We start from the raw sequence: 26,335 nt of genomic DNA on the forward strand, positions 1-26,335 counted from the left end.
GATGGTTTCCTTTCGTGGGAAACAAGGGAAGCGTTGTTGCGTTTCAACTGTTCTCCCGGTTCCCTGTATTGTACTGATGTTGACGAGCCAGGCAGCAAGCATCCCACAACAGTATACACCAGCATTGCTGCATGGGGTTTATTCAGGTATGATCTTTGATCGAATCCAAACATAGTGACATGGAGGCAGATCAGCGCGTACTAATTCTATGGTAATGACATTGCCCGGAATATTATAATATATATATATAAACATAAATTCTCCGGATTTATACATTCTCATTCCAAGTCTTACCGTGTATATCTGTAACACTTCGAAATATGGCTGGTGCAACATAGGCCGATCTGGAATAAGGATATACACGTTTCTGGCCTAGCTAAACTTACCTGCGGCTCAATCATCATCGCACAGATAGAGAAGCCACGGGGAGAGTATACCAGTCAGCTCTCTAATTATTCTCGTTGGCCCGAGTCTCATAACCGTGACGTACGACGTCGGCAATTCTTTGCTTCAATGCCCGCAGGTGCCAACGCCCTTCCGAACCCCGGGCGTGCTGGGCATGGCCCCACTGGTAATGTGTCTTTTTGATCGACGTGGTCAGTACGGCCTGGACCGGAAGGGGGCGGTACTATGCGCAGTCGCTTTGAGGGCACTTTGTCGTGACGAGGTTGGGACACGTCCGACGCCGCCGATGGGCCGGGACGAGGTGTGAATCCGCGGCGCCGGCAAGCACGGCGGGCAGCGAGACCGGACACGCCGTATGGACCGCCGTCGGGGCGGTTGGGCCACGGAGGATCTGATCAGTACGACTGAGCGGCAGTGCGCGCAGTGAGATTCCGAATCAGACTGGGCGCGATCCATTATGTCATCGTCGGCATCGAACTAGCTAGAACTTGGTTCGATCAGACGTTGGTCAATATGTATCTCGGGAACTTTGGAAGAAAGGAAAAGACCAGACCTCGCTGTCTGGGTGGCCTTGGGTTACTGTCCAGGAAGGGCGAATTCAGTTTGAGACCAGTTCTCCGGGCGATGGTCTAATCTAGTTAGCTGAAGAAGCATGCGGCGATCCGTTCCTCGCAGGGGTTCTGAGCGGAACAAGCAATCATTCATGGATACCAATGTTTGTCGACGAAAAGATGGTGCGTGGCGCACACACAGTATCACCGACATCCCCCATGGAAGCCGGTGACAGTAGCTGCCCAAGCCCGTCGCGGCTCCTAGACTCTGCACTGATTGCCAGTCAGATGCAGCTTCCGACAAGCCGGGGTGCAGGCTCGCCGGCCCGCACCTCGCTTGCTACCGGTGGCCATCCCAGGCCTGGGGACGTGGGAGGCGTAACCCAAGACAGGGAGTGCTATATGGCGAGGAGGGCCAGAGGCTTGTTTGTTTATTATTTCGGCCACACTCGACAGGGCCGGGTTATATAAGTTGTAACCGGTCAGGAAGGGCCACATCCAACGCCACCGTTCCACATCGCTGGGAGGCAACGCTACACGCAAGGTTTGCTTTTAGGGGACGGACGCATGGATGGTGCTGACCACCCATTCAGAATCCCTTCTGAATGGGTGGTGTTCGCCAGGCGCGTCAGGCGGCTTCCTCAATCGAGACCAGCCGGTAATGGCAGGGGGAGCAGAATGTATGTATGTATGCATCCCTGTTCTCGCCAGATTGAGCCACAAGGGCATTATTGCGCCGTGTCGCACATGGCAGTTTCGATCATTATTCATTGGATGCTGCGACTGCCTGCCCGGCGGGTGTTGGGGAAATGACACATCATGCTCTCGGAACGGGCTGGTCAGGATGTAGGTGAATAAATCGCGAAGAGCGGAACGGCGTATTCGGCTCGGGGCTTTTCGTATCATGCGTCAATGATACAAAGGCAGGCAGAATGCAAGTGCCACAGACGAGCAATCAATCAACTGGTTGACAACGGATAGTCGTAGTATATGACCATATGCAGCGAGAAGGGCAAATTGGTTGATGAAAGCTCAGGCAAACCGGGGTTTAGCAAGAGAGTAAGTGAGTGGATGCTCCGAGGTTGACAGGTGCGCGCTTAGGAACTGTGACGATAGCTGGTGCATGCAATGCAGCCGATATACATGTGCAGGCAGACGTCGGGATGGGATGATCTTCTCTGTACGACGACGGAAGCAGTAAAGGCAACCGGCCCCTGCGGCCCTGCCTCGATTGAAATGCATCGATATAATGGACCTCCCCAGGTGTGGTAGTCGTTCTCCGTCAGGCGAGATTGTTTTTATGTATGTATGGACTTATTGCCTGCCCGAGCACGACATCAGTATATATTTGGGGGGCTGCCCAGTGATGCAGCTCCACTCGAATCGAGGAAGTATTACAGGTCCTGTAGGCAGTACTGGAGGCCTGTACTGAAAGTTTATTAGGTATGTATGTAGCTTGTACGTAACCGGGCCCGACCCAGCCAGTTCCGTCCAGTCCAGTTCGGAGTTCACAGTCGTCCCCCACATGTGTCATGGTTCACATGTGCAGCAGCCTTTTTGGGGGGGAGGGGCTTTTCTTCTCTCTCCCTCTCCCTCTCTCCCTCTCTCCCTCGATCGAGTCAAGTCAAGCCGACCAATGTTGATCAATCTAGGGGTGGAGGGCCATGATTCAATAAACAGTCGGGCCTCTTAAGGAACGGTAGGTCACGGTTACCTGCTCACTTGCTAGCCCGGTCATCCTGCGATGCCTGCTCCGCCCACTGCCGCCCTCCTCCTTGCCATTGTATTGTGGGCCATGCCCACCCTGCCCCCATCCCCGTCTCCATCTCCAACCAGCCCACTTCCCATGGTGACGGAGATCATGCTCACTTTGGCCTTTATAACCTCCCACAGTCAATCTCACCACCACCCTCTCCAGACGCCCGCTACCCACCAAACCGCCGCCGCCGCCACCGCCGCCGTCGCCGACAACCATCACGACCGCATCCTACCCGCTCGCGTCCTTTGAATCCGCGACGCTGACAACCACGCCCACGACTTGCATATGACAACGCACTATGCTAACACCTACTGGCCGCCATATCACAGCAGCTCCGCCTCATCATCCGTCGCTTCTGGCGACGCCGGCGACCATCATGAAATGGACGACATGCACCACGGCGCTGTCGCATTAGTCGAGTCCCAACCCGGCCCTTCTTCTTCCTCTTCGTCTTCTTCATACCACCCCCTCCGCCTGCAACCCACACCACTCTTTTCTCCATGGCCCATGCCACCGAAGCCATGGACATCCAGCTGGATACGGACCAGGACGACTTTGATGACAGTTTGTCTCTGGGCGACGACGACAACATGGAGGCCGTCAGCGCTGCCCATCACATGGCCCACACCCAGCAGTATACCTTGCCGCCGATATTACCCTCCCAGCTCCACGAGCTGCCTGAATACCTCCAAGGCCCATTGCCTCCAGTGAATCCCCCGCATTTGCCGTGGCCGCAGCAGTTGCCACCAGGCCTTGCCCAGGGCCTTTTCATGGACGACCTGACGGAAGAAGAGCTCGCCGAACAACTGCACCCCATGCCCATCAGCAACGCGAATCCTTTGTCTCTGGCGCCCGAGAACCTGAACTTTGTCGACTTTATGCGGATATGGGCCGAGAATGGCCGCGGCAAGCTGCCGGATATTCGCCGTCTGCGGGCGCAATTAGGTGACGTTAGTCTGGGCTCAACCAGGGTGGAATACAATCAGCTGCGTGGCAACAAGTGCGATCTGCAGGGTATCGACTGGGAGGATCTCGGTGTGCCGAGGAGAGTGGCCCGAGAACGTCGCATGATTACCTACCGAAATTATACCAACAAAAGCGGCTCGGAAGAATGGCGTGTAAGTAGCATGGCACGGGAGCACCCCGAGACGCGGGCATGGCTAATGAACCTCGCAGCCCAATCTACCAGATCGTATGCTCAGGCCGTCTGACAACTATTACCGCTTTCGAAACATGAGCTTGAGGCGCGATATCCGTTTACTACATTTCCAGCTCAGGAACATCTTGGGATGCGCATCCCGCACGCGCGCTTTCTTCCCGAGCCATGGCTACGTCAAAGAGATAGATCCCACCAGCGGCCGCTCCCGGAAAGCCATGGATTTTGATACCGAGGGAGACATGCAAGTGTCCACCCTCACTGTTACGAACGACATCTTGATGGTCGGCTGTTTCAACGGCGACTATCGCTTCCGTAGTCTGCATTCCGAGAACCTCTCTTATACCGAGGGAAGATTGACCGACCATCTGAGTGGCATCACGAACCATGTTCAGGTCTATCCATGCCGACGGTCCTCGGCGCCTCTGGCTGCTTTCGCCTCGAATGATCACGGCTTCAGGGTGGTCGACTTGTCCACTAACAGCATCCTTTCCGAAGCCAAATACCAGTATCCCTTGAACTGTACCGCGATAAGCCCAGACAAGAGGCTTCGTGTGATGGTTGGCGATTCCGTGGACGTGACCATCGCCGATGCCGAGACAGGCGAGACCCTGCAAGACCTAGAGGGTCACCGTGATTTCGGATTTGCTTGCGACTGGGCACCCGATGGGTGGACCGTCGCCACTGGCTTCCAAGACAAGAGTGTCAGGATATGGGACGCGCGCATGTGGAGAAGGAATCACAATGGCGCCGCCAGCCCCTTAGCCGTCTTGCGCATGGAAATGTCGGGTGCCAGAAGCCTGCGCTTCTCGCCCTTCGGCTCGGGGAAGAGAGTGTTAGTCGCGGCAGAAGAAGCAGATGTCGTCAACATCATCGATGCGCAGACGTTCGAGACGAAACAGAAGATCGACGTATTCGGCGAGATTGGTGGCACCGCTTTTGCCGATGACGGGCAGAATCTTCTAACTCTAATCACGGACCAGGCTCGCGGTGGACTCATGTCTCTGGATCGATGCGACGCCGGCGCCGAGGACTCTTATAATTATCTAGCCGACGAGGAGAGCAGACAGGACTGGTCCCGTCGCGCACCGAAGCGGCACGAAGGCTCGGGCCCTCTTGGGGCGTTTGAGACGGTAACACACCGCCGCCGGAGGGCTCTTGTATCAGGTAACCTCGATCCCTTTTAAAAACACGTTTTTAAGCCAATAGGCAGTGGGCGATCCCACGGTTATTTCAGGGGTAAGGCGTACAAATGCATACGGGCATATCATCTTAGCTAGCGTGGTGTTGTTCATTTTCATCATTTTGTATCTTCTTGATCGTCGTATCCTCAAGTTGCTATTTGGGCACCACCACTACTACATCGACAGCCGTTCACCATGTTACTTTCTTTCTCGGGCCTGGCTCAGGGAAACAGGCTTGTTGCGGATTGGAGATTATCGGTAACAACATATATATATATATATATATATATATATATATATATGCAGCTTAAGAGGGCAACGAACAATGACGGATAGCGGCAGTCTTCGGATTATACCCATGGACCAGATAACGTCGGCGGATCAATATATGAGAGGGTTGTGTGTACCAGATACCAATGTCCGAGCAAGCACACACGGACATATAGATGTGCTTATCAACGACGTATAACCCGATGGCATCCACACATCTGAGAAGGGTGTACTCGCGTGGTTGTTGTACTTCTGTGTCTCGTCCGCAGAAAAAAAAAAGGAACGGCATGGCGCTTGTGTATTGGTCGGGGACTCAGCCCATTATGCGTGTGATGATTTGCTGCGTACTTGCTTGACCATATACACAGGCGCGCGTATCAGCATGCAGACATAAGCTGTGAAGAAATGGGAAGCCGGGCACGCAAAGATGCTGCTGCTGCGAGGATGATGGAGAATTGTTGTGTGGTCATGCATGAATCACTGCCTCACTTTGACCAGTCCCAGGGGATTGCCGACATCAATAATCTTTGTGTGTACGCGCGCTTGGTCCTTAGTTGCTGCTACGCTCTTGCAACGGGAAAGGGAGTTACAACTCAAAAGGATAGCACGAGCGAACAGCGGAAAAGGTAGTCTGTAAACATGGGCAGTGAGGAGATGCTTCAAACCACATCGGGGCGGGGGGTCAATCCCTGCGAAAAAAAAACACCATGACATTCTTCCACGACGACATGCCGATAGGAAACATCTATTCACACCTCGCCTTCCAAGTGGAAAAAGAGAAATGTAGTTCAATATGAGGATCAGATGGATTTTGTACGAAAGGAAGTGAGGCAGGCAAACTTGGTAGCTTACCCTGTAACGCCTACGAGCTACCCCCTATTCAACCACTAGACGGCCGACAGCACATGGGGTAAACTTGTTGTAACACTTGTAGCTAGCAACGGCACCAGGCGCGAACAACAGTAGTTGAAGGAGAAATTCGTTTGCCATTGGCCCTCCAACCAAACCGTGGTTTGTAGAGGAATGCAGACATCAAACCTAATCTTGCTTGCTACTATCCCCATTGGATCATCCCTTTGCCACTCAATCTCTGGATACACACGCAGATGCCATTCCAGGGGAGGGAGAGCAGAACCGACCAAACTAGCATTTCGCATGCATTACGTCACCGGCATCAGCCTGTAATTTCCCCCCTCCTCCCAGTGCATGACTAAACGCGCAAGCACAAGCAGCAGACGGATGGATCTACACGACAAAGCCCGGCCAGGACAGGGCGCTACTACTACTACCAGAACGCGACAAGCCCAAGACGGAAGCCGAAGGGGGCACGCGGGTGGCTTGGTAGACTAGATAGTCTGGTAGATACATAGATAGATATCTCCATCGTTGGCGACTACTAGTTTCGCAGTAGCACGGCTCCCTAGTACGCGACTTTCATACCGATCTGCAGATGGGCCTAAATAAGCTGCATACACCCAATCCCAGATTACCTACCAGTCCATCTGCTTGCTAGGTACTCTAGATACAGTAGGTGTATAGACTTTAGTATGCACTTGCAGAAATGAGCAAAAGACCGCGGCAAGTCGGCGTACCGGAACCCAAAGAGAGATGGGCAGAAATAAAACAGAGGTTTTTCTTCAGATCCAGACAGCACCAGCATGAGCATCAAGACATATCACAGAAGCACAAAAACGAGAAGGTAGAGTATAGTAGTAGACACGGGTCAAACAGTGCTGTTCATCAATAGACACTAGTAAATTACAACATTATGAATGGGACCCTATTGTCGCGTAGCCAGGGATTTTCAGGCACGTAATGTTGCGTCTTTCCAAGTGATTCCGCTCCTTCAACCCCCTCTTGCCGCTCATGGTGATATATACCGTGTATCTCGAACCCACATAGGAAAAATATAAGAACAGCAATCGACAACGCCGGGCACAGCCTGCTAACAGGTCACTTTCTCGGTCACACGCAACAGCCGTCAATAGGTAGGGGGTGAGTGAGGCGACCGAGGAAGGGAAGACGTATTGCCCATAACATGCAGATAATCTGTTTAAAGCAAATAAATTATGTACAGGATATGGTGGAATCAGATGTGACGACAGTCAACCCGTTCGCATCGGGCCGGGCACATGCTTTTGTTGCTTAGAGGGAGAGGTTGATCATGGTCTTAAGGATGTCCTTGCAACCCCAGCTCCTCTCGCAGGCGCACTCGGTCTGGTCGCTCTTCCACAGGTCGTCCTCGAGGGAGAAGAGGACAACGTCGCTGGGGACCTCCTTCAGGATGTTGGTGACGGCAGTCTCCTGCTCGACCTTACCAGGGCAGGCAGCACCCATGCACTTACCCTGGCTGGGCCAGCCGGTCTCGTAGCACTTTCCGGGGACACCGCAGATGCCGCTGAGGATCTGCATCTGGCTCTTGACGAAGGTACCGGCCTGCTCGGCGGTGGTCTGGGCGTTGAAGAAGGGGTGGATGTTGGCGGCAGGGTACTCGATGAGGCCGCAGAGAGTCTCAGCGACACCAGTCATCTGCCAGGCACCGAGGGTGTCGGCGGTGGTGTAGCCGCCAGTGTAGCCGGAGAAGGTCTCCTTGCAGGTGTGGATGAGACCGGCGATCTCACCAGCAGTGCAGTAGCCGTTCAGCATAGCCTCGTTACCGATGGAGATGATGTCGACAAGGTCATACTGGCCCCAGTTCTTGATGGCGTTGATCTGCTCCGAGACGGTCGGGTTGTTGGCAGAGCAGTGGGGAGCATCGATGAAGATACCAATGATCATCTTGACGCCGTAGGTCTTGCAGGCGGCACCAACGTTGGGGAGGGTGTCGCAGTCGGTGGAGTAGGTGCGGACAGTGGTGATACCAGCCTTGGAGAGGGCCTCGATATCCTTCATGACGGCATCCTTGGTCTTGCAGTTACCGTCCTGGGCGTAGGGGGTGTAAGTCATGGCCCAAGGAGCGTTGCCGTTACCCTTGCTGGGGGTGTGAGTGGGCTTAGGCTTAGGCTTGGGCTGTTCGGCGGAGGAAGCGGGAACCTGGGGAACGGCCGAGTAGACGGGCCCAGTGGAAGCCGGGGGTTGGAAGCCGGGGGTTGGAAGCCGGGGGTTGGAAGCCGGGGCAGTGGCAGCCGGGGGTTGGAAGCCGGGGCAGTGGCAACCGGGCTGGAGGGGCGCGGGGTAACGGGAGCCGCGGGGACGACCGACGTGGGGATGACCGGCTTGGGAGCCTCGGTGGGCTTGACGTTCTCGTAGGGGCAGTAGATGACGTCGTTGGTCTTGGTGATGGTGGTCTGGACCTCGGGGCGGGTGTAGGTACCCGGGAGGTACGAGGTGATGGAGGGCACAGCAATGGTGCTGTCCTCGGTGAGGACCGTGGTGTGCTTGCCGATGGTGTAGGTACCAGCAGCCGGGCAGAAGGTGGTGGTGATGTCGATGGTGCTGGTGGTGACACCCTCGCTGGTCTTGACAGTGGCGTAGGGCACGGTGATGGTGGTAGCACCGGTCACACCGGTGGTGACACCGCCAAGGGTGTGAGTACCCTTGGGGACGGAGGTCATGGAGGCACCGCAAACGGTGGTGGTCTTGTCGACGGTGATGGTGGTGGCCGGGAAGGTGTAGACACCGGGGGTAGGGCACAGCTGAGGAGCCGGCGTGGGGACGACAGCGACCTCGGTCGTCGTGGGCTTCGGGGGTGCCGAAGAAGGCGTGCTCAAGGCAGCAATGGGCTTGCTGGTAGTGGACGGGGCCGGGGCCGGGTGAGGGTTGTGAACTAGCGGCGCTTGTTAGCATCTCGTACAAGACTCATTGGCGGGCGGAGGTCGACCTACGAGTAGCTTCACCGTACCAGGTGCTGTAGATCGTGGTGCACTCGGGGACGCAGGTGCCGTTGTCGGCATCCTTCTTCTCGAGGCCGTGGAAGACGTCGTGGGCGTGACGGCGGTGGGCGGCGGCGCTGGCAGCACCGGCCAGGGCCGCGGTGGCGGCGACAGCGTAAGTTCCCTTCATTATTCCTTGGTTGACCGAAGCGATTAGATATAAGCAGCAGTCTGATTTTCGTGATTATTCGTAGTATGAACGAGTGCCCGCTGAAAGAGTGAAGCGGTTGTTGAAATTAGGGTATAGGACGAAAGTTGGCGAATGCTATCACGAAGATTGCATTAACATCAAGGGTCGTTCCGTGAGGGAGGGAAGAGAGAGGAAAAGAAACGCAGATCGAGGGCAGATCGCGGTACATTTATTGTCAGAGCGAGGCCCATGGTGCATGGCATGGCTTCACGGGGGGTGGGAGCGGGCGTGGATGGAGATGAGCGCGGGTGGGCTGCCCATACAGAATGGACACCCAATTTGGTTGACATTGACATGGTTGTTGTTGTTTTTGGTAGTAGTACCTTGACCAGCATCCTTGACCATTCTTTCTTTAGCCTGCCCATCTCTCATCACCGCTGGTCATGCCGGGATCCTCTGCGACCCTGGCCCGTGATGGATCCCCCAAGCCCTTCCGCTGGTCGAATGAATGGCCTGTCCGGTCGTGCTGTCGTGCTGTCGTCGCCGTCCTCGCCATGAGACGAGAACCGACGAGAAATGGCGCAATGACAGGTTTGTGGCAGTCGCGCGCACAGTGAGACAAGCATATCGGTTTTCTGGAGGTGAGTCGCGCTGACACTGACACCACAGGGGTCAATCAACGAACCAACATGTTTTCTTCTCTGGCTCTCTGCCTCTGCCACTGCCCGACTTTTGGTTTCCGTGCTATCCATCGGCCGCGCGATGTGGATGCTTTTGCTGGGTCTGCACATACACAGGTCCTCGTTGTACCTGCATAAGTCTCTCGACAACTTCAATGCGGCCAATCAAGCAGGCTGGTTTGGTGGCGACGGATCAGGGGGTGTCCATGAAGACCCTTGCATGGGCACGGGGGGCATCGACAGCGAAAGAGTCCACCGCACCGCGATGGCTTAGGCAAATTGGACGTGTGCCGAAATAGCAGGCTAGTAGTGCTGTGACAAGCGGGAAGAAGAAAACAAGACGTAATGGTTGCATTAAGGAGAAGAGGGGGCCAGCGACGCAGCGGCGAGTGTTACCGTAGGCTGTCGGCTGCAGGCCGCACCTAACAGCCTAAGGCGTTGTACTGCTAACTTCTTCAATCTTGTGTGTGCCTCCTAGCACTGGCTTCGTGGAGCTTATGCTGACTTGCTCGGCGCCACTGCTAGCGTGGTCCGGAGAACAACGGGAAATTAGTTAAGCGACCTTGGGAAATTGCAGCTTGGCCAGCAGCTCCTCAACCCTGCAAGGTCGACCCATTGGTTCTGTCTGCCTTGGTCGACCGATCAATTGATCCTCCCAACGACCCAAGCTGGCTGGCAGGCTGGTGCTCCTCGACGTATCGAATTGCATGCCAACTGGAGATGCACCGCACAGTACTGAGCTCTCGCCATTGGAGCCTTTACACGCACGTACGCACGCACGCAGTCGCAATAGCCCTACAGATATAAGTAGAGATTCCGACAAGGGGATAAACGCCCTCCTCTGGTTCGTCTTGTTTGGTGACTGGTGACTGGTGACTGGACAGCGTGGACCGCTCGGCCGCCTGCTCGCAGAAAGAACGAAAAAAAAAAAAAAAAGAACACGCCGCCAGGGCTGATCCCTTTCCTTTTCCGGTCACCTGGGCCTGCATAACGAATCAATACAAGCAGCCCGTGGCTTGACTGCTGTCAGGACTGTGCCCAGCTTGGCGACTGTCCCTGCGAGGAAAGGAGTCAAGTCAGGAAGAGAGACAGGAAAATGCATCGGATTGGCCACGGCCGGGTAGTCGGTCGGCCTTCTCACATCGTTCGAGAAGGCCTGCGTTTACGAGCATACCCGCCACCAAGAATAATGGCCGAGCCAGCATCTCGCTGCCAGGCTAACCTTATCTGACTGCTTCCCATTTCCCCCTTTTAAGCTCACTGGCTCCACGTAAGCCGCTGCGCCTTACCGCCTTGCCAGACTTGCCTGCTTGCCTTCTTGCCGCCCCCCGGCGTGCAAGGCTCCGTGAGCCCCCCGGTCAACACCACCCCCGGCCCTCGTATACAAATTGCCTGCTGGAGAAGCTATCATTTGTACCGTGGGCCAGTCGGCTCCTCCAAGCCTCCTTCCCCACACGGCCCAAATGAGGCAACTATCTTCAACGTCCAGCAGCGAGATCTAGCCTCGCCCTCGTTCGACGCTCTCTCCTGGTTCGGTTCCCGATATTCAAGCTTTCGATAGCTGGTGGGTTCCAGTTTCGAATCAAGTCATTCCAACTGCTGATCCCGCCGCTGGTCTGCCTCCTTGCCCGGCTTCTATTCTTATTGCCAGCCAGTACCGGCATCTTCGATCCCTACGAGACAGCTCAGTAGGTTAGGATATGCGTGATTGCTCAACGGACCCAACGCCTATCGCTCTGGCCAGACCAAAAGATCGCCAACCAGAGGGGGTTTGTATCTGTGCGGCCGATCGAATTGCCTTGCTTGCCTGTTACATTGGTTCCGCCCATATTCCAGCGTGCTGATGACTGAGGGTACTATATCTGATCAGTGCAAACAAACACTGACCAAGAACAGTCCCGGGCGTACCACGTTCCGCTGGCGAAGGCTTACAATTAACACAGTCCATATGCATACACCTGATGATCCGGCGATGAAGTCTCGAGCTGGTCAATGGCGTGTCATCCCCGTGCTTCGTTTCCTGGTTGGTTCTCTATATATTAGAGTACAATGGCCGCCTGCCCCCTGGGTGCGTCTCCGCAGAGCAAATCCCATTTTCTCAGATATTCCATGATCATGGGCCACGCATGGTCCAGAAGAGGACAGTATGGGTCAACGACTGCAAAATTTCCGTCCCATTCACGGGTTCCCATGGCCAGGGGCGGCGTCTGGGTCGAATCACGACTTGAGGAAGGGCGCTGATAGAGATATGACTCGATTAAACCGTGTATGACAGTAACTGGTGAGAAAGAAAAAGAATATATTCCCTCTAATAACCCCCTCGATATCGCCGAATGAGACGCCAATTTGATTGTATCCGAACCTAGATGTGTATGACTTAGCGAGCTGCGGAGAACCTTCTACTTGATGGCGACCGCAGCTCTTGGTAGGGCTGAAGGCTGTTCCCAGTTTCACTGCAACATGGCAGTGCTGACCAGAACCGAAGCAATGAAAAGGCCAATCTAGCGGAGTGTCAGCTGGGCAGAGGTACTTCTTGACACATGGCAGAACTTACAGAAACATCAGTCGCTCCAGCGGCGGAAATGGGTGGCTCCTTACCACCAGAACCAGAGGTGCCGTTGGACATCGTCCCGCCAGTACCCATGGGCATACCAGCCATCGAAGTATGCATGGTGGTCATCGTGCTCATCTTGGTCATGCTGCTGACCATCGTTGTGGTGTGCGATGACTCCATTGGCATCGAAGCCGGGGTCGTCGTCTTTGTCATGGGCTCTTCGTAAGGCATCGAGGCACTCATGCCCGTGGTCATTGCGGAGCCAGACTCCATACCCATGCCGGACGAAGGCGTGTTGGTGGTGATTGGCAGGGAGGCCACGGGCGAAGAGACGGCATCGTTCGTCGGAGCAGCCATAGAAGAAGGCATGGCCTCGGCGGGCATGGTGGACATACCGCCGGCGGCGGGGGCGACGGGAGCGGACATGGGCATGTCGTCCATCTGGGCCAGCGCGGCGCCGGCCAGTGCAAGAAGCGCGTATTGTCGGACAGTCATTTTTACTTTGTCTTGGTAATGCAAAGTGGATTGTGGGTAGAGAACAGGTCGGGGGTCCCGGGGGAACGACCTAAGAATAACTTTATAGACAAAGGGCATATCCGCCCGGCCTTTGCCGACGAAGGCGGAGGCCAAATCTTTGGAGCCTGTGTCCAAGGGGCAATATAGTGACAACACATTCCTTTTCGCCGACAATGGAATCTTTATCATCGACATGCCTGCATTCGGATATGTCTTACCTTGACCTGCAATTTTGCCGCGTCTGGAGAGCCACTCACAAAGTAGACAGCGCTCTAGCTACCTTGGCACATTTCTGCAACCGCGATTTGGTTTTGGCCTACCACGGCAAGCTGTTGAAGGTGTTTCAAACCATTGTCGTAACAATCGATCGATTCTCTCGATTGATGATGGCTTGACATTCTCGCTGTGCTGTAAGCGGAACCGGCCAACCATGAGCGAGCGGGTGGGTCGTTGACGAGCTGGGCACGTGACGGCCTTGGCTCAATTGGCCGAGAAATCTTCCATCGGCATTCCAATGCGATGCACCAGCGCCGTGTACACAGCACGCATCGCATATCTCAAAGGAACCATGTTACAAGCATCGGGCCGGTCCTACGTATGCTGGCAATGTACTTCCCGAAGGCTGGCTTCCAGTGCTGCATCTTCTAGGCTAGACTTGGCTAGAAAGTCGTATCAAGCCTCAGCCTCTTGGGACCAGCCATGGAGAAATTCCAGGGTAGGTAAACCCCAGTGGTGGGTGACCATCTTTCTGTACATACATAGCAGCTAACCGTGATGCTAGGGACTTGCCACGGTGCAGCACCCTCGGAATCAGGATGTAGGGAGCAGCCCTCGGATTTCGGCCTATCGGGCCAAGAAATCAAAGGGACAGATCCCGATCAGGCAGAGTCTACGGAATTGGGAGAGGGACAACCCCGACGAAGCACAAGCGATGCTGGCAGACCACGCCCATCTGGGTGAGCTGTCCAACAGCTTTACCCGCCCTCAGAATGTGACCATGGCACAGTTCGATGCCAACTCGCCCTTGTTTCAGGGCGACGAGCTTTCGGAGCTCAGATCCGACGATACCATGCTGACACCCGGCGACATGGTGGAACTGAGGTATGCCACACTCCTCCCTGATGCTTTGCCTTGAACTTGCACTGACGCATCATGCAGCTCCGATGGTTCCCGGCGACCGATGCTCGCCGTGTGTCTGGGCCGCATAGGCGGCTATGAGCACTACTATACCAGTAGTGGCAAATGGTTTTCTGGAATCGGCGTAAACCCTTTGTTCGTGATTCCCAAGTTTGTGCACCCCAGCGAGCTCGAAGCCATCATTGCAGAGCTTCCCTCGGGGAATATCCCCATGGAGGCGCTCAATGCCTTGCAGGATCTGGGTCATGGGCCGTCGCGGGCTGCCGGTGCGCCACTTCTTCGCAAGATGCTCGACTTCACTCAAGCGGCTGAGGCCATCTACCAGGAAAATGCTGGGACCCTGGATTCTTCTAGCGGCTACATTGGAGATTCCGTGAAGCATCGCTATCTTGATCTCCACGAGATTGCCGAGCTTCTTTTACCGTCTGCCTCGAAAAAGGACGGCAAGTTTAGCTCGACCGCATTGTACGCAGTGCACAGGGCCCTCTTGCAGGATGAGATGTTCTTCCGACCGCTCAAACAGACTGGTCACCGGCGATCTTATCTATTTGAAGTGAGCCCGCTGTCCGAGGTGCGCATCATAAAGAGAGTCGAGGTTATGGTGCGAGATTACATGGAAACAACGCCCGAGAAACGTGAAGGGAGATCACGCAGGGGTGGTTCCGCTTCCCTGCTGGATTTTGTCAAGACCGCGCGCCAAGCTATCGACCAAAGCCGGGCACATCGCAAGCCCTCGTCTCATGGAATTATTGGGCCATCGGAGAAGCCGACTCGACCTTTGCCGGAGTGGACCGCCACCGATATCGAAGTATTGCAATTCATAGAGCTGTGGGCTAGTTACCAGAAGTTCCCGATGTACTCTCGCCTGCAATGCTTGGGATCGGCCATCATTCGCGCCATTGAAAGGTATGATGACCAGGGTTTCACCACTACTGCAGGTTGGACCTTCCTCCAAGAAGTCGGCTGGATACCTCCCTGGGAGATCCAGTCCCGATATGGGATTCGTTTCCCTGGCGTCGAGGTGCAGCGCGGCGGCGGATTCATCCGACCCACGTTGAGCGAGGAAGACAAGAGCATGGAGTCGGACGTCTTTGAGGGTCGTCGGGAGCACTGGGACCAGGTGACCACCTACTGCATTGATGCCGAGTCCACCACCGAGATCGACGATGGTGTTTCTGTTGAACGAACATCTAATCCTGACCAGTTTTGGATTCATGTGCATGTGGCAGATCCTGCATCCGCCATTGGTGTCGAGTCGCAGGTGGCCAAATACGCAGAGCTCATTCCCGAAACCGTCTACCTCCAAGGTCATTACTCCCGTATGCTGCCGTCCAGCCTGGGTGCCGACGCGTTTTCCCTCGGTAAGAACAGGCCTTGTCTCACTATAAGTGCTCTGGTCAACACGCAAGGAGACCTGCTAGACCGGAAGATCACACCCGGCAAACTCGGCGACGTTGTCTTCATCACACCCGAAGCGGTCAACAATGCACTTGGCGAAACAAGAAAGGATCCTAAATGGAGTTCTGAACAACTTATCATTGGGCGCATGCCACAACAAACTAACCCTGTAAGAGCCATGATGCAACCTGATCAACTCACCGACGATCAAAAAGAGGACTTGGCTCTCTTGTCGAAGCTTGGTAAAGCAATTCAGGGGCAACGTCTCGAGAAGGGTGCCACCCCGTTCTACCAGCCTCGTGCCGAGCCTTGCGTCTACCTGCAACCTACCAAACAAACCGCCTTAAAGAACGGTTTTATTAGTGTTTCGGGAGACCCTGCAATCACCGTAGGATTCTCTCAGAACCAAGGTACAGATCTTGTCGAAAACTCGATGCGTTTGGCAGGTGAAGTAGCTGCACAGTGGTGCAACGAGCGAGGCGTGCCGATTCTCTATCGCTCGCAGCCACACGCGGCCCAAAACGCGTCGCTCATCCAGAAGTACACGCGTGAGGTCTTCTACCCCCTTTTGGAAGCCGGCGTACGGCCTCAGGACAATCAATGGAGGCATCTTCGCGCACTCCTAGGTGGCGATGAAATCAGCACAACCCCGGGCCCCCATTTCACGATGGGTGTTGACATGTACACAAAGGCCACCTCGCCTCTCCGCCGGTTCTCCGATCTCATCGTCCACTGGCAGATCGAGGCTGCCATCCTCGAAGAGATGAAGCGGGGTAAGAGCCTGGTAGGCAACAAGGACGACTCTTTCCTCCCCTTTGATCGCAAAAAGCTGGACCGTATGCTGCCTATGCTGCGAGTGCGGGAGAAGCAGATCCGGGCCCTTAACAATGGCCAGGGGGCGGAGCAGTGGGTGCTGCAGGCCCTCGTGCGCGCCTGGAAGTTCAAGGAGGCGCCGCTGCCGGAGACGTTTAAGTTCACCGTGGCCCATGTCGCGGGGCGCCGCAGCATCGTCGGCCGTCTCGACTGGTTCCACCGCCCGGCCATGCTGCGGCCTGACGCCATGAACGATGTATCCAAGGTGGCCGATGTCCGGCTGGGCGACGTGTTCAAGGTCAAAATCAAGGACATCAATGTGCCCGCCAACCAGATCCTGGTCGAGGCCATCGAACTACTTGAGAGAGACGAGGGCAAAGCTTCTCCTGGTGCTCTCGAGGAGCAGCAGGTAGCAGCCGCTGGCGCTCTCGAGGCAGACACTTTGACTGCCTAAGATACGGGAGAGAAGATTTGGCATGGGTTCCCCCCTTCCTCCCTACTGTATTTCATAATCTCCTCTTTTGTGGTGTTTGTACGTATGCCGTCGATGCGACTGCTATAACAATAGTAGGGCGAGGACACAAGAAAGAAGCTGTAGAGTCACATCGCATGTAAGACCACCGGTGTGTACTACCAGGATGGGTGGTCGTCATAATGGTCACGTGTATCTAAGTAGTAAATAGGAAGCCAAGGTGTACGATCTAGATAGAGGCTTACGTAGTCTGGGTCGATAAGACTGACTGGCTGGCAGCTTGGTCACAGTGCTGACCACAGTTAATGCGCGCATACAATTATATACCTATCTCCATTTCGCACTACCAGTCGGGCTTCTCGAATCGTGTACTTGTCCGTTTTCGCAACGGTTCGATGGGCTACTGAATCGCTCCGGCAAATTACGTGAGAAGGCGTGCGACAAGCCCGAAACAACCCCAGACTTCCCCGAGGCATTCCGTCATGTAAAATTCCCACTGCTGCCTGTCACTTGACCTCCCCAGCCGGAAATGAACCAAGAACCCTGAAGATCGTCTCTCGGCCTGACCTGTCGCCTCGTCGCATGTACGTACCCAGACTGAATGCCTTCTGGTCATGGTACGAAGCTAGAAGCAAACGCACGGTGGTTGCCGAGGCATTATTATCGCCAGGCATCACCAGATAAGCATGAGTTGTGTTAACTTTTGATTTTGACAACACCAAACTTTACCGGTGTTACCCATGGTCTATCTGTACTCATATAACGTGCATAAAACTGGAAGTGAGGCCAACATGACAAACTGAACATACATACACACACCGTCGGGTCCGTTCGGGACGGGGTGACGTGACATGGCCAGATTCCCTCGAGAGCGACCAGGCCCTGCCCCTTTCGTCCCCGACGTGATGCTCGTATCGCTTTTCTCAAGGACTGGGACATCGGAAGCCTGTCACGGCTCCGTGTCGACCAAGCCAGTAATCCCCCAAATTTCCCTCGGCTAGGCCACACGGAGTAGCCGAGGTTGGTTGGCCCTTCCCAGTTCCAGCAGATCACTTCGCATCGTCAATTGTCCAGGCAAACACTTTGTGCCCTTCAACCATGGATCGATGCCACAACGTGGGTATTCTCCGTGAGACCTCCCGAAATTCGCTTTTCTTTGCCATGCCTTGGTTCATTTCATATCATGAGTCCCAGGTAACATGATGCCGTGGAGAACGCCAATGACTGCCCTCGGATGTCCCCTGTATACCATAACCCTTCCCATCCTTTCCTGCCCTTCCAACCGAAATGTTTACATCCGTTAGAATTTCTTATGATGAAGACACTAGCAAAACAGGAGAAGAAGACCAAAACCCAACCGCCCGAACTCCAGTGGCAATGCGTTTTGAAATCAAAAATGAACTGCATGATGGCTGGTACCATCCACTCAAGGGCAGGCAGACCACCCGCACATCAGCATAGTAGATCCACGGCCGTTGTGGACTCTTTTAGATATAGCATGCAACATGCCCATAAGCCAACTGTACAAACAAGGCTGCCGTATAGGTCGCCCCACGCAGGTATTCGGGGAAGGCAAACGCTGCAGAACTGTTTGCAATAGCATCACCTTTTCCACCCGACATTCCAGATGACGTGTGCAATATCTCGGGCGGTGTTGACGGTGTCAATGACACGACCAATTATGCCCTCGTTCCCTTGATTGTCGCCCTCTTCATATGGCATTAACATGCCTGACTCAGTCCGGCGCATACCAGCGGGCGCCGCAGCAAGGCTGCTGACAGAGGCCGATCTTTGCAGACTGGGCCCTCGGGTCTGAGCAGGGTGATCGACAGGACTAGAGACTGGCGTATCAGTTCCCTCTTCGTCGTCTTCGTCGTCACTACCCCCAACAAAAAACCTGCCCGATGACTTGGATGGTCGCAAAGTCTCATGTGATGGCGAAGGGGACAGCATAGGACTCCGAAGCGGGCTCGAGCTGTGACGCATGGCCGAATCTTGAGAGACATCGAACTCATCCTTCGACTTGAGCGTCGTTGAAGGCAGCATGGCAATCGTTTTGCTCTCAGTAGTCGCTGGTACCTTCGCTTGCTTGCGCATCCTCAACGGCTTCTTTTTCGACGCGGTGGGTTTCATCATAATTCCGCCGTCATCGGAATCACTGTCATCGTCGTAATTCCATTGGCTATGGTCTGCCTCTTCCTCCTCGTCTTCATCGCCCCTTACTTCAACAGCGATGCACTGCTGGACCTGCTCATCGAAGTGGATGTGTTTGCGTTCAGCTGATGGCGAGATAGCCCCTGAAGAATTGGTCGAGGGGATCAAGCTGGTGTTCATTCGGCTGAGTCTTCGCGAGGCAAACGGGAAGGTAGCAAAATCCGTGGCCGCCCGTTGGAGGATCGGCCTGGATACCCGGGCAGGGCCATCTTGCTGAGCTTGGACCGCTGCCGTTGCCTGCTTCAGCAGAGAGGACGAAGATATCGACTTCTGTAGCATGACTTCCGACATGCTCCGCTTCTTCAAGATAGGTTTCTTAATGAAAGAATCGCATCTCGATAGCGAATTGCTGCCGTGCTCCGCATCCATGGAGAAAAGTTTGATTTGCCGCGTTTGTAGCGGTCCATACAGCCACGTTACGTCGCAGTCTTTGAGCCTGTGCGGAGATTAGAGCTTGGACGTTGAAGGAAGTTTATTCCAGGTCACTTACCAGTTAAGTGTCTCGGGAGAAATAGTCTTCAGACAGTATTTGGATTTCATCCATGTCCTCCATGAGGCATTCTCAAGACGCGAGGCGTTGCTGTACTCTCCTCTTTTGGACACAATATAGCGCCACGAGGACCATATGTCTTCTTCCCTCCAGTTGTGTGACAAATAGTCCACGTGTTGAGTAGGATGATGTGTGACAAAGGTGTCGTCCTCGGCGTGATCAGTCAGCTCGGGAGAATCTGGGCGTGAAGGGGTAGTCGGCGTTCCATGGTCGACGGGCGAGACTGGGTACGAGTCCCCAGTCCTCGGGCTCGCTGGGGCTTCCAGGTCTTCAAGAGGTGCGAAATATGGGTTATCGTCGTAGGTTGGTAGTAGAATGTCGTCGTCTTCGCAATGGCCGTCCAAGGAGAGGCTGGTAGCTGGCGTGGACGAATAAGAAGGAGTAACCGAGTCGGCGTGGACGGTGTCGGGCGAGGACGGCGCCGATGAGGGACTGGAGTCTGATATTATGTGATACGACTGGTGGTATGTGTCCGCAATGTGAGATGCAGATGCGGACGCAGACGTGTGGAAATGCTGCGAGTGTTTAGACATGAACTTCGTCTGCGACTGTGAGCGCCTGAGAGCGGACGACGAGAAGAGACCGTTGTCTTCGGAGGATAGCACGACAGCCATTGTATCTGCTGTGGCGGCGATTATTGGGGAGTAGGGGTAAGTAATCGAACGTGTGTCTCCAGAATCTTGTGTAGACTGCCGAACCAAGCCCTCCTACTCAACTGTGCCCGTTCAAGACCAGGGTGCAATCGGCATGGGCACTGGCTTTATTGGGGCTTATCTCTCTCTGTGTCTCTCTCGGTCTCTCTCAAGATGGATTCATATCCTCTTTCGGTACGTCGAGTGCTGGTATGCTCTAGTGTGATGTGATGTAGTAGGCCAGCACCGGCAAAACAGACAGCTTCGAGTGTTGAGGTTGGCCCCGATGCAGAGTGGTGTAAGCACCTATAAAGTATGGCGAAGAGAGTAGAGGTTGGGTGATTGAGCCAACGTTTGCGAACCAAGATCAAGTTATCAAACGAAAGTCCAGTTGCCCCAAGAAATCCTAGAGCCCATGAACGAACTAGGCGAAATGGATACCGATCGTCAAAAGGGCCGATATATACATGGAATTGGCGACAACGGTCGTCGGTCGGATACGGAAGACTGAGATCAAGCGAGACAGGATGCGGGCTCTAGCTTGTTCCCTGCTCGGGTCTTTATGAAGAAGGACGACGACACGGAATGCAGGTTGGTGGGTTTGTGGAGGAGTTGGTGGTGGTGGTGGCCGCCGTGATATGTATGTATGCAAGGAGCACGGAAAACAAGGTGTGGGAAACGCAAGTTAAGGCGAGGCAGCAAATGTCGAAGGGAAGGGGTATGAGTGGATGGCGCGGGATGGGTGGGTGGACGGATGGAGAGATATGGTGGCAGATGGGAAAAAGGCAACTGGAGTAAGTAGTCGTAGGAAGTATGTTGGTAGGTACGGTAGGTACGGTAGGTACGGTAGGTACGGTAGGTACGGTAGGTACGGTAGGTACGGTAGGTACGGTTGGTACAGTACAGGACAGGACGGAGTACTTGCGCCTGCACCTGCTGCTGGGCGAGCGACCTAGCAGAGTAGCATTTGATCAAATGCGAAAGAAAAAGGCTTCTGGCTTCTGGCTAGACCAACAGCAAAATTACCGGGAGATCGGAAGGTATTGCAAATGGACAAGGATCGGTTTTTCTAGAGATGCGGAGGGGGGGTTTCGAGGAGGGCTAGGGGACCCATCCGAGGGTTGGCTGCTAGCCCGGATAGGTCGTAGTTGGTGGTAACCTAGCGAGTAGGTCCAGAGTAGGTCGATGGTCGCTACGCGGGCTGCAACACGAAGAAGACGAAGAATCCATCCAGGTCCAGCGATTGATTGACTGATTAATTGATTGATTGACTGTGTTGGGAACGTACCAGTCCCATTGTCTGGCTGTCTTTTCCCCGGCGTACTTATCTTGCTATCTTGTATGTATCTAACATCCTACATATCTGCTGTACCTATGGCGGCGATAAGTGCCTGCCACCAACTACCTTCCTCCCCCATGCATACGCGCATGCCGAACGTTGAACACTATGTGCTTTTTCCATTTCCCCTCTTTCCCTCCAAGTAACTTTAGGCATGCATTGATACGTGTGCATGTAAGTCAAGTGTGGATGTACACTCGGATTCCCAAGTGGAAGTCAGCCATTCATTTGCCCCATATGTGTGGGAGGAGCAGCTTTTCCTGCAGCACGCCCAGTCTAGGTTTTTTCGAGTCCACCCAGGCATGGTTTAGTTCAACTTTTAACGTCTAAGAGACAGCCTGGTAGAGAGAGAGAGACGAGGAGGCAAGGAGGCAAGGAGGAGGAAGGGGAGGAGATACAGGTACATCATTAGAAGGCATGTAGGTTATTACCGCTAATTTGACCAACTGCTTAGGCCTACTCGGGAACAGCTACTCTCCCTGAAATGCGCGCACGCCACTGGATGGATGAGCAGGATCAATACTACCTAATGTACTTACATGCTAGAAGCCCTGCGGAAAACGTGGGTTAGCCTACCTAGTACCAAGCAGGCCTACCCACCTCATTTCACTTCGCTTTACTTCAATTGATCAATGCCATGCATGCATTTCTTGTCGCTCTTCAAAGATAGCCCAGCTGACCTTTTACCTCTCCGGCCCGACGAGGTGGGAATAATTGGCGTCTAGCAGGCATGGATCAAGACGGTCCGAGACAACGCCTAGCTGCTCAATCCAGTCATTCGCCAGCGAAAACCATGTGATACTGTAATCTCCAGGTGGGGAAAACAAGCGAGACAGCAGCGTGGGGAGGGAGTCGGGATAGCCCCCTAAGACCTGGGGAAACCAACTTACGATTTTGGCTCACTTGTTTTTTGCGAGACGTCAATAACGGTACGATTCTTCCAAATGGTGTGTCATGTCGAATTTAACACCACATATCCATAACATTGCTCAGCGTCGAGAGAGGGGGGGCAATAGAGGATACAGGCATATGTAATGACTCCAGAGGGCTTTTTTTTCTCTCGCTCTTTGGCTCGTTTTCTTTACCTGCCAGTCTCTGCGTCTGACCTAGCACCCTGATGGAACATGGACAATACCATACTGTACACCCCCCCCATCGCCCAATTGGTAGGACAGTAGGCTGGGCATTCTTCCAGCACCCAATCTCTTCACTGTCCGCAGTCTTGCCATCTAGCTACATGTGAGTAGGTACGTACATAGATAAATATACATCATCGGCAGACAGGGATTATCGCATTCCTGGTTCTAGGCCGTACGCCCCCTGGACGATCGGGTCGAGAAGGGCGGAAAGAATGGGGGACAGGGGTAGAAACGAAAACTTTGCCGTAAGTCTCCCCACACACTTCTTTTCGGCCATCCAATACGGGAAAATAGAGGTCGAGACTCGTGGCCGCCCGCCTTTTTTCTCACTTGGTTTAACGCCTCTTCTACGGTCAATCCACCGTCCTGGGCCCAGGTGTACGACGTAGCACCGGGGTCTGGGGGAGGCACCAACCAACCTTGACGGGTCGCCAGGTCGCCTCTGTCTTTGCCTGCCAGTACTTAACGCCGTCGTGGGTTTCTCGTTCTTTTTGTGGGCAAGCTGCAAAAAGTTGATAACAGGCCCGTATCATCCTGTTCCCTCTCTTTCGTAATGGTGAAGTGGGTGAGTGAGTAAGTGAAGAAGCGAGTAGTCACCAACTCAGGTAGGCAGAAGCGCAGTTTGCACAAATCCGCCGCGGACTCTGCCCTGTCCACGCTCGCCTCCTCATCATGCCAAGTACATGTATGTAGCTTCCTCTGCATCCACTTCTGCCGTCAATGTTATCCTTCAAGTCGTACATACGTACGGTCAGCTTTGATGCTGAATAGCATGGCATGAGGGGAAGGTTCCAAGGGGCTCCAGTAGGGCAGACTTCATCGACCTGTCAGCTTGCAATCATACCGAACAGCACAATTCCTCATTGCATGGGTAGGTACATAGGTATCCTTTGAATGTTATGTAACACCATAGCTACGGCATCGTTATCGCCAATAGAAGCTGTTGCAGCTCTTTGGACTTGGGTCTCGATGGGTTTGCGGGCCATTTCCTAATGTACGCTGCGTTCACAGTGGCTGGCCCCCGGCAGCAATTCCTTCAACTCTGTCTCTCTCTCCCTCCCTCTCCTTCTCTTTCTCTCTCTCAAATACAAGGTTCTCGGCGAAGACAAACTGTCAAGGCCCGTTTGAAACATGCACCGAAACCCACTGACAGTCTCATTTGATCTCGAGTAATGCTTGTTACCGCTTGTGCTCGAGTTAGTTGCCAAATCCGTAAGCCACGTGAGCAGCGTGGATGCGCTAGACCGGCCTGAATGAAGAATGCTGGGGGAGCAATGGGGATGACTATCAAGGGGCCCCGACTCCAGCTTCTAGCTAGCAGTTTCCACAGTGGACGATCGAGGTGCTCAGGGGTGTAACTCAGGGCGGGCGCCTCTCGGGTCTCAAGGAAGTCGAGGCGGCTGTCGAAACTTCCTGAGGGACTCGTCAGGCCTACGTAATAATTTTCCAGAGGCTGTCCAGCGGAAAGTCAATCTGCAACTGGCACTGCTGGGCAAGCTCAAAAGATTGTCACGGACTGTAGTCTGTAGCAGCACATACCTACATTAGGTATGCAGATGTGGATGTGGGGACGCGCTAGTAGCATTTGGCATTTGTTGCAGGTCTGAGAGAGAGCCGGAGAGCCACTCAGAGACCAAGGTCCGCCTCGATGCGTGTCTTATACTCCGGACCCAAGTTTATTCTTTTTGTTATAGGGACCTGCCGGCAAAGCGACGCTCTCACTGTCAGTCTATCCCGGCGGGAAGTTTTGTCTTTGTTGCGCCCTGGTATGCTGCTTTCGTGAATCGCATTGAACGGGAAGTATCCTTGAGGCCTGCATCGAATACGTGCATTGCGAAATGCATTGGATAGGCTATAGACTTCCGTCCCGATTCTTCCCGGGGCATGCAGTCCGGAGAAGACGATGCCTGGGATATCCTTTCGACTAAAACAACGTGAAGTCCCTTTCAGAACATACTGTACTGTACCCAGCCCGAGTGGTCTCCCATGCTTTGGGATGGCATATCTACATCCTAACTCAGCAGGTGCTAGCCATCCGCGGTTTCGGTTACGAACGAACGCACAGCTCGATACGGAGGGTCAGACTGGTGGCGGCGTTAGGGCCTAATGGCGATACATACGATGTCTTCTATCGAGCGCGATACGCCGCTCCTTGAGACGTACCGTGGGTCCATGGCCGATCTCCAAGCGCCCTTTCTGCTTGGATCACCTCATCCTGTTCTTGGGGTGCAGATTATGAACTTTGCCCAACATGGTGCGCCATGTCTAGGGCTGGCACCCATCATTCCCTCCCCAACTCTACCTACCTGGGTAGCGCCGTCGCTGATAAGAGCCTCAAGTTAGAATTGACTTGACGCTACATGCTACGGGGTTTCCTAGGCGACCACCGATTTCGTGATTCGGAGCATTATACTTTTTCCTTATCATCAGCGCACGGGAAATGTCGAATACGCAATTTCCACATGTATACCAACGATTCGAACGGAACCCAGCTAATCGTGGGGGTAAAGTTGCTCCCTCTGCGATGCGAACTGCCGATGCTGTGCAACATTCGGCATCTGACTCCCCACTCCCCAAAACTCCAATAGAGTTGACATGAACAGTGTCGACTCGGTCTGCGAATCACCCCATATGCGTATATCGCCTGAGTAGGGCAGTGCTAAAGGGGAAGGGGAGTCCAGGTATGCCAGCCTGCTACGCAACAAATGCCAATATATCTCGAGGCGCATACATCAGTCACGCAACACATCTAGCCCGTCCGCGCCCGACAGAGTGACATAACCATACGCTGAAGCCACGATTAAGGAAACGGAACTTGGCCTGGCCCCGTCCGAATCCTTTGGATGTATAGTTTGCGTGATATATAGGAACGTTGAAGCGTCAAATTCTGAGTTGCAGATATCGTATTGTAGCAGGCAGGTGGCTCGCTGCTTCCTTCGTGACAGTTTGGTTACACTGCCTTTGTCCATGCAAGGATGCGTATGTTGCATAGAGTGCCTACATGTGTACATACCTTACTTATCCTCAAACACCGTTGAGGCTACAAACGCCCTGAAAGAGCGCATTTGCTGGGACTTGTCAGGCAGCAGGGGAGACCTGACGCGGCCTCGCTCACTAAACATGGCCACGCATGCTGTACATACACACCCCGGCGCGAGGTCGCTATGCTCGCAATATCTCGCGGGCTAAAAGAGGACGGCGGCGGTCAAGTGTGGGACGGTACGGCCTGGTGAACGATAGTGGTAGACAGCACAGTAGCCGAAGAGCCTATTGGACCCTGATGGACAGCCAGCCCCGACTTCCCCGCGGAGGTGGTGGTCGCATCAGCAAGGCCCCCGGACTTTGACAAGCGCTGCCTGTCGCAACTTGTGAAATGTACTACTACTACTACATGCTACCACTACTCTGCACAAGTGGAACGTCTTGTTGGCAGTGGTTTGCGGTTGTTGATCACCAGCTGAGCTAGACTACAGACAGTCCATAACCGGTGCGGTGGTTGCAATGACGTTGACTGTCCACTTGGTGAATTTAACCATCTCGATTCCAACATTGCGCCATCGGGTC

The 26,335-nt window shown here is 54.2% G+C and overlaps 7 protein-coding genes across 7 annotated transcripts; 4 read left to right on the forward strand and 3 right to left on the reverse strand.

Annotated features, from left to right (window-relative positions):
• Positions 1 to 2,700: 2,700 nt before the first annotated feature.
• PG986_007900 (uncharacterized protein) lies at positions 2,701 to 2,964 on the forward strand (the record flags this gene model as incomplete). Its single annotated transcript, XM_066844122.1, has 1 exon — positions 2,701 to 2,964. One exon carries the CDS (start codon positions 2,701 to 2,703, stop codon positions 2,962 to 2,964), a length of 264 nt encoding a protein of 87 aa, XP_066700234.1.
• A 251-nt stretch (positions 2,965 to 3,215) lies between these two features.
• On the forward strand, positions 3,216 to 3,926 carry PG986_007901 (WD40-repeat-containing domain protein; the record flags this gene model as incomplete). The annotated part of the gene is made up of 1 exon (XM_066844123.1): positions 3,216 to 3,926. The coding sequence occupies one exon, from the start codon at positions 3,216 to 3,218 to the stop codon at positions 3,924 to 3,926; it is 711 nt and encodes a 236-aa protein (XP_066700235.1).
• A 22-nt stretch (positions 3,927 to 3,948) lies between these two features.
• PG986_007902 (WD repeat-containing protein) lies at positions 3,949 to 5,058 on the forward strand (the record flags this gene model as incomplete). The annotated part of the gene is made up of 1 exon (XM_066844124.1): positions 3,949 to 5,058. One exon carries the CDS (start codon positions 3,949 to 3,951, stop codon positions 5,056 to 5,058), a length of 1,110 nt encoding a protein of 369 aa, XP_066700236.1.
• A 2,412-nt stretch (positions 5,059 to 7,470) lies between these two features.
• On the reverse strand, positions 7,471 to 9,327 carry PG986_007903 (glycoside hydrolase family 17 protein; the record flags this gene model as incomplete). Its single annotated transcript, XM_066844125.1, has 3 exons — positions 7,471 to 8,484; positions 8,538 to 9,091; positions 9,150 to 9,327. The coding sequence occupies 3 exons, from the start codon at positions 9,325 to 9,327 to the stop codon at positions 7,471 to 7,473; spliced, it is 1,746 nt and encodes a 581-aa protein (XP_066700237.1).
• A 3,130-nt stretch (positions 9,328 to 12,457) lies between these two features.
• On the reverse strand, positions 12,458 to 13,056 carry PG986_007904 (uncharacterized protein; the record flags this gene model as incomplete). The annotated part of the gene is made up of 2 exons (XM_066844126.1): positions 12,458 to 12,508; positions 12,562 to 13,056. 2 exons carry the CDS (start codon positions 13,054 to 13,056, stop codon positions 12,458 to 12,460), a joined length of 546 nt encoding a protein of 181 aa, XP_066700238.1.
• Positions 13,057 to 13,507: 451 nt separating this feature from the next.
• On the forward strand, positions 13,508 to 16,879 carry PG986_007905 (mitochondrial cyt-4; the record flags this gene model as incomplete). Its single annotated transcript, XM_066844127.1, has 3 exons — positions 13,508 to 13,519; positions 13,859 to 14,178; positions 14,236 to 16,879. 3 exons carry the CDS (start codon positions 13,508 to 13,510, stop codon positions 16,877 to 16,879), a joined length of 2,976 nt encoding a protein of 991 aa, XP_066700239.1.
• Positions 16,880 to 18,499: 1,620 nt separating this feature from the next.
• On the reverse strand, positions 18,500 to 20,275 carry PG986_007906 (uncharacterized protein; the record flags this gene model as incomplete). The annotated part of the gene is made up of 2 exons (XM_066844128.1): positions 18,500 to 19,547; positions 19,602 to 20,275. 2 exons carry the CDS (start codon positions 20,273 to 20,275, stop codon positions 18,500 to 18,502), a joined length of 1,722 nt encoding a protein of 573 aa, XP_066700240.1.
• Positions 20,276 to 26,335: the final 6,060 nt, after the last annotated feature.

This window comes from Apiospora aurea (genome assembly GCF_038362705.1).
Source record: "Apiospora aurea strain CBS 24483 chromosome Unknown utg000005l_segment0_segment0, whole genome shotgun sequence".
NCBI lineage: Eukaryota > Fungi > Ascomycota > Sordariomycetes > Amphisphaeriales > Apiosporaceae > Apiospora > Apiospora aurea.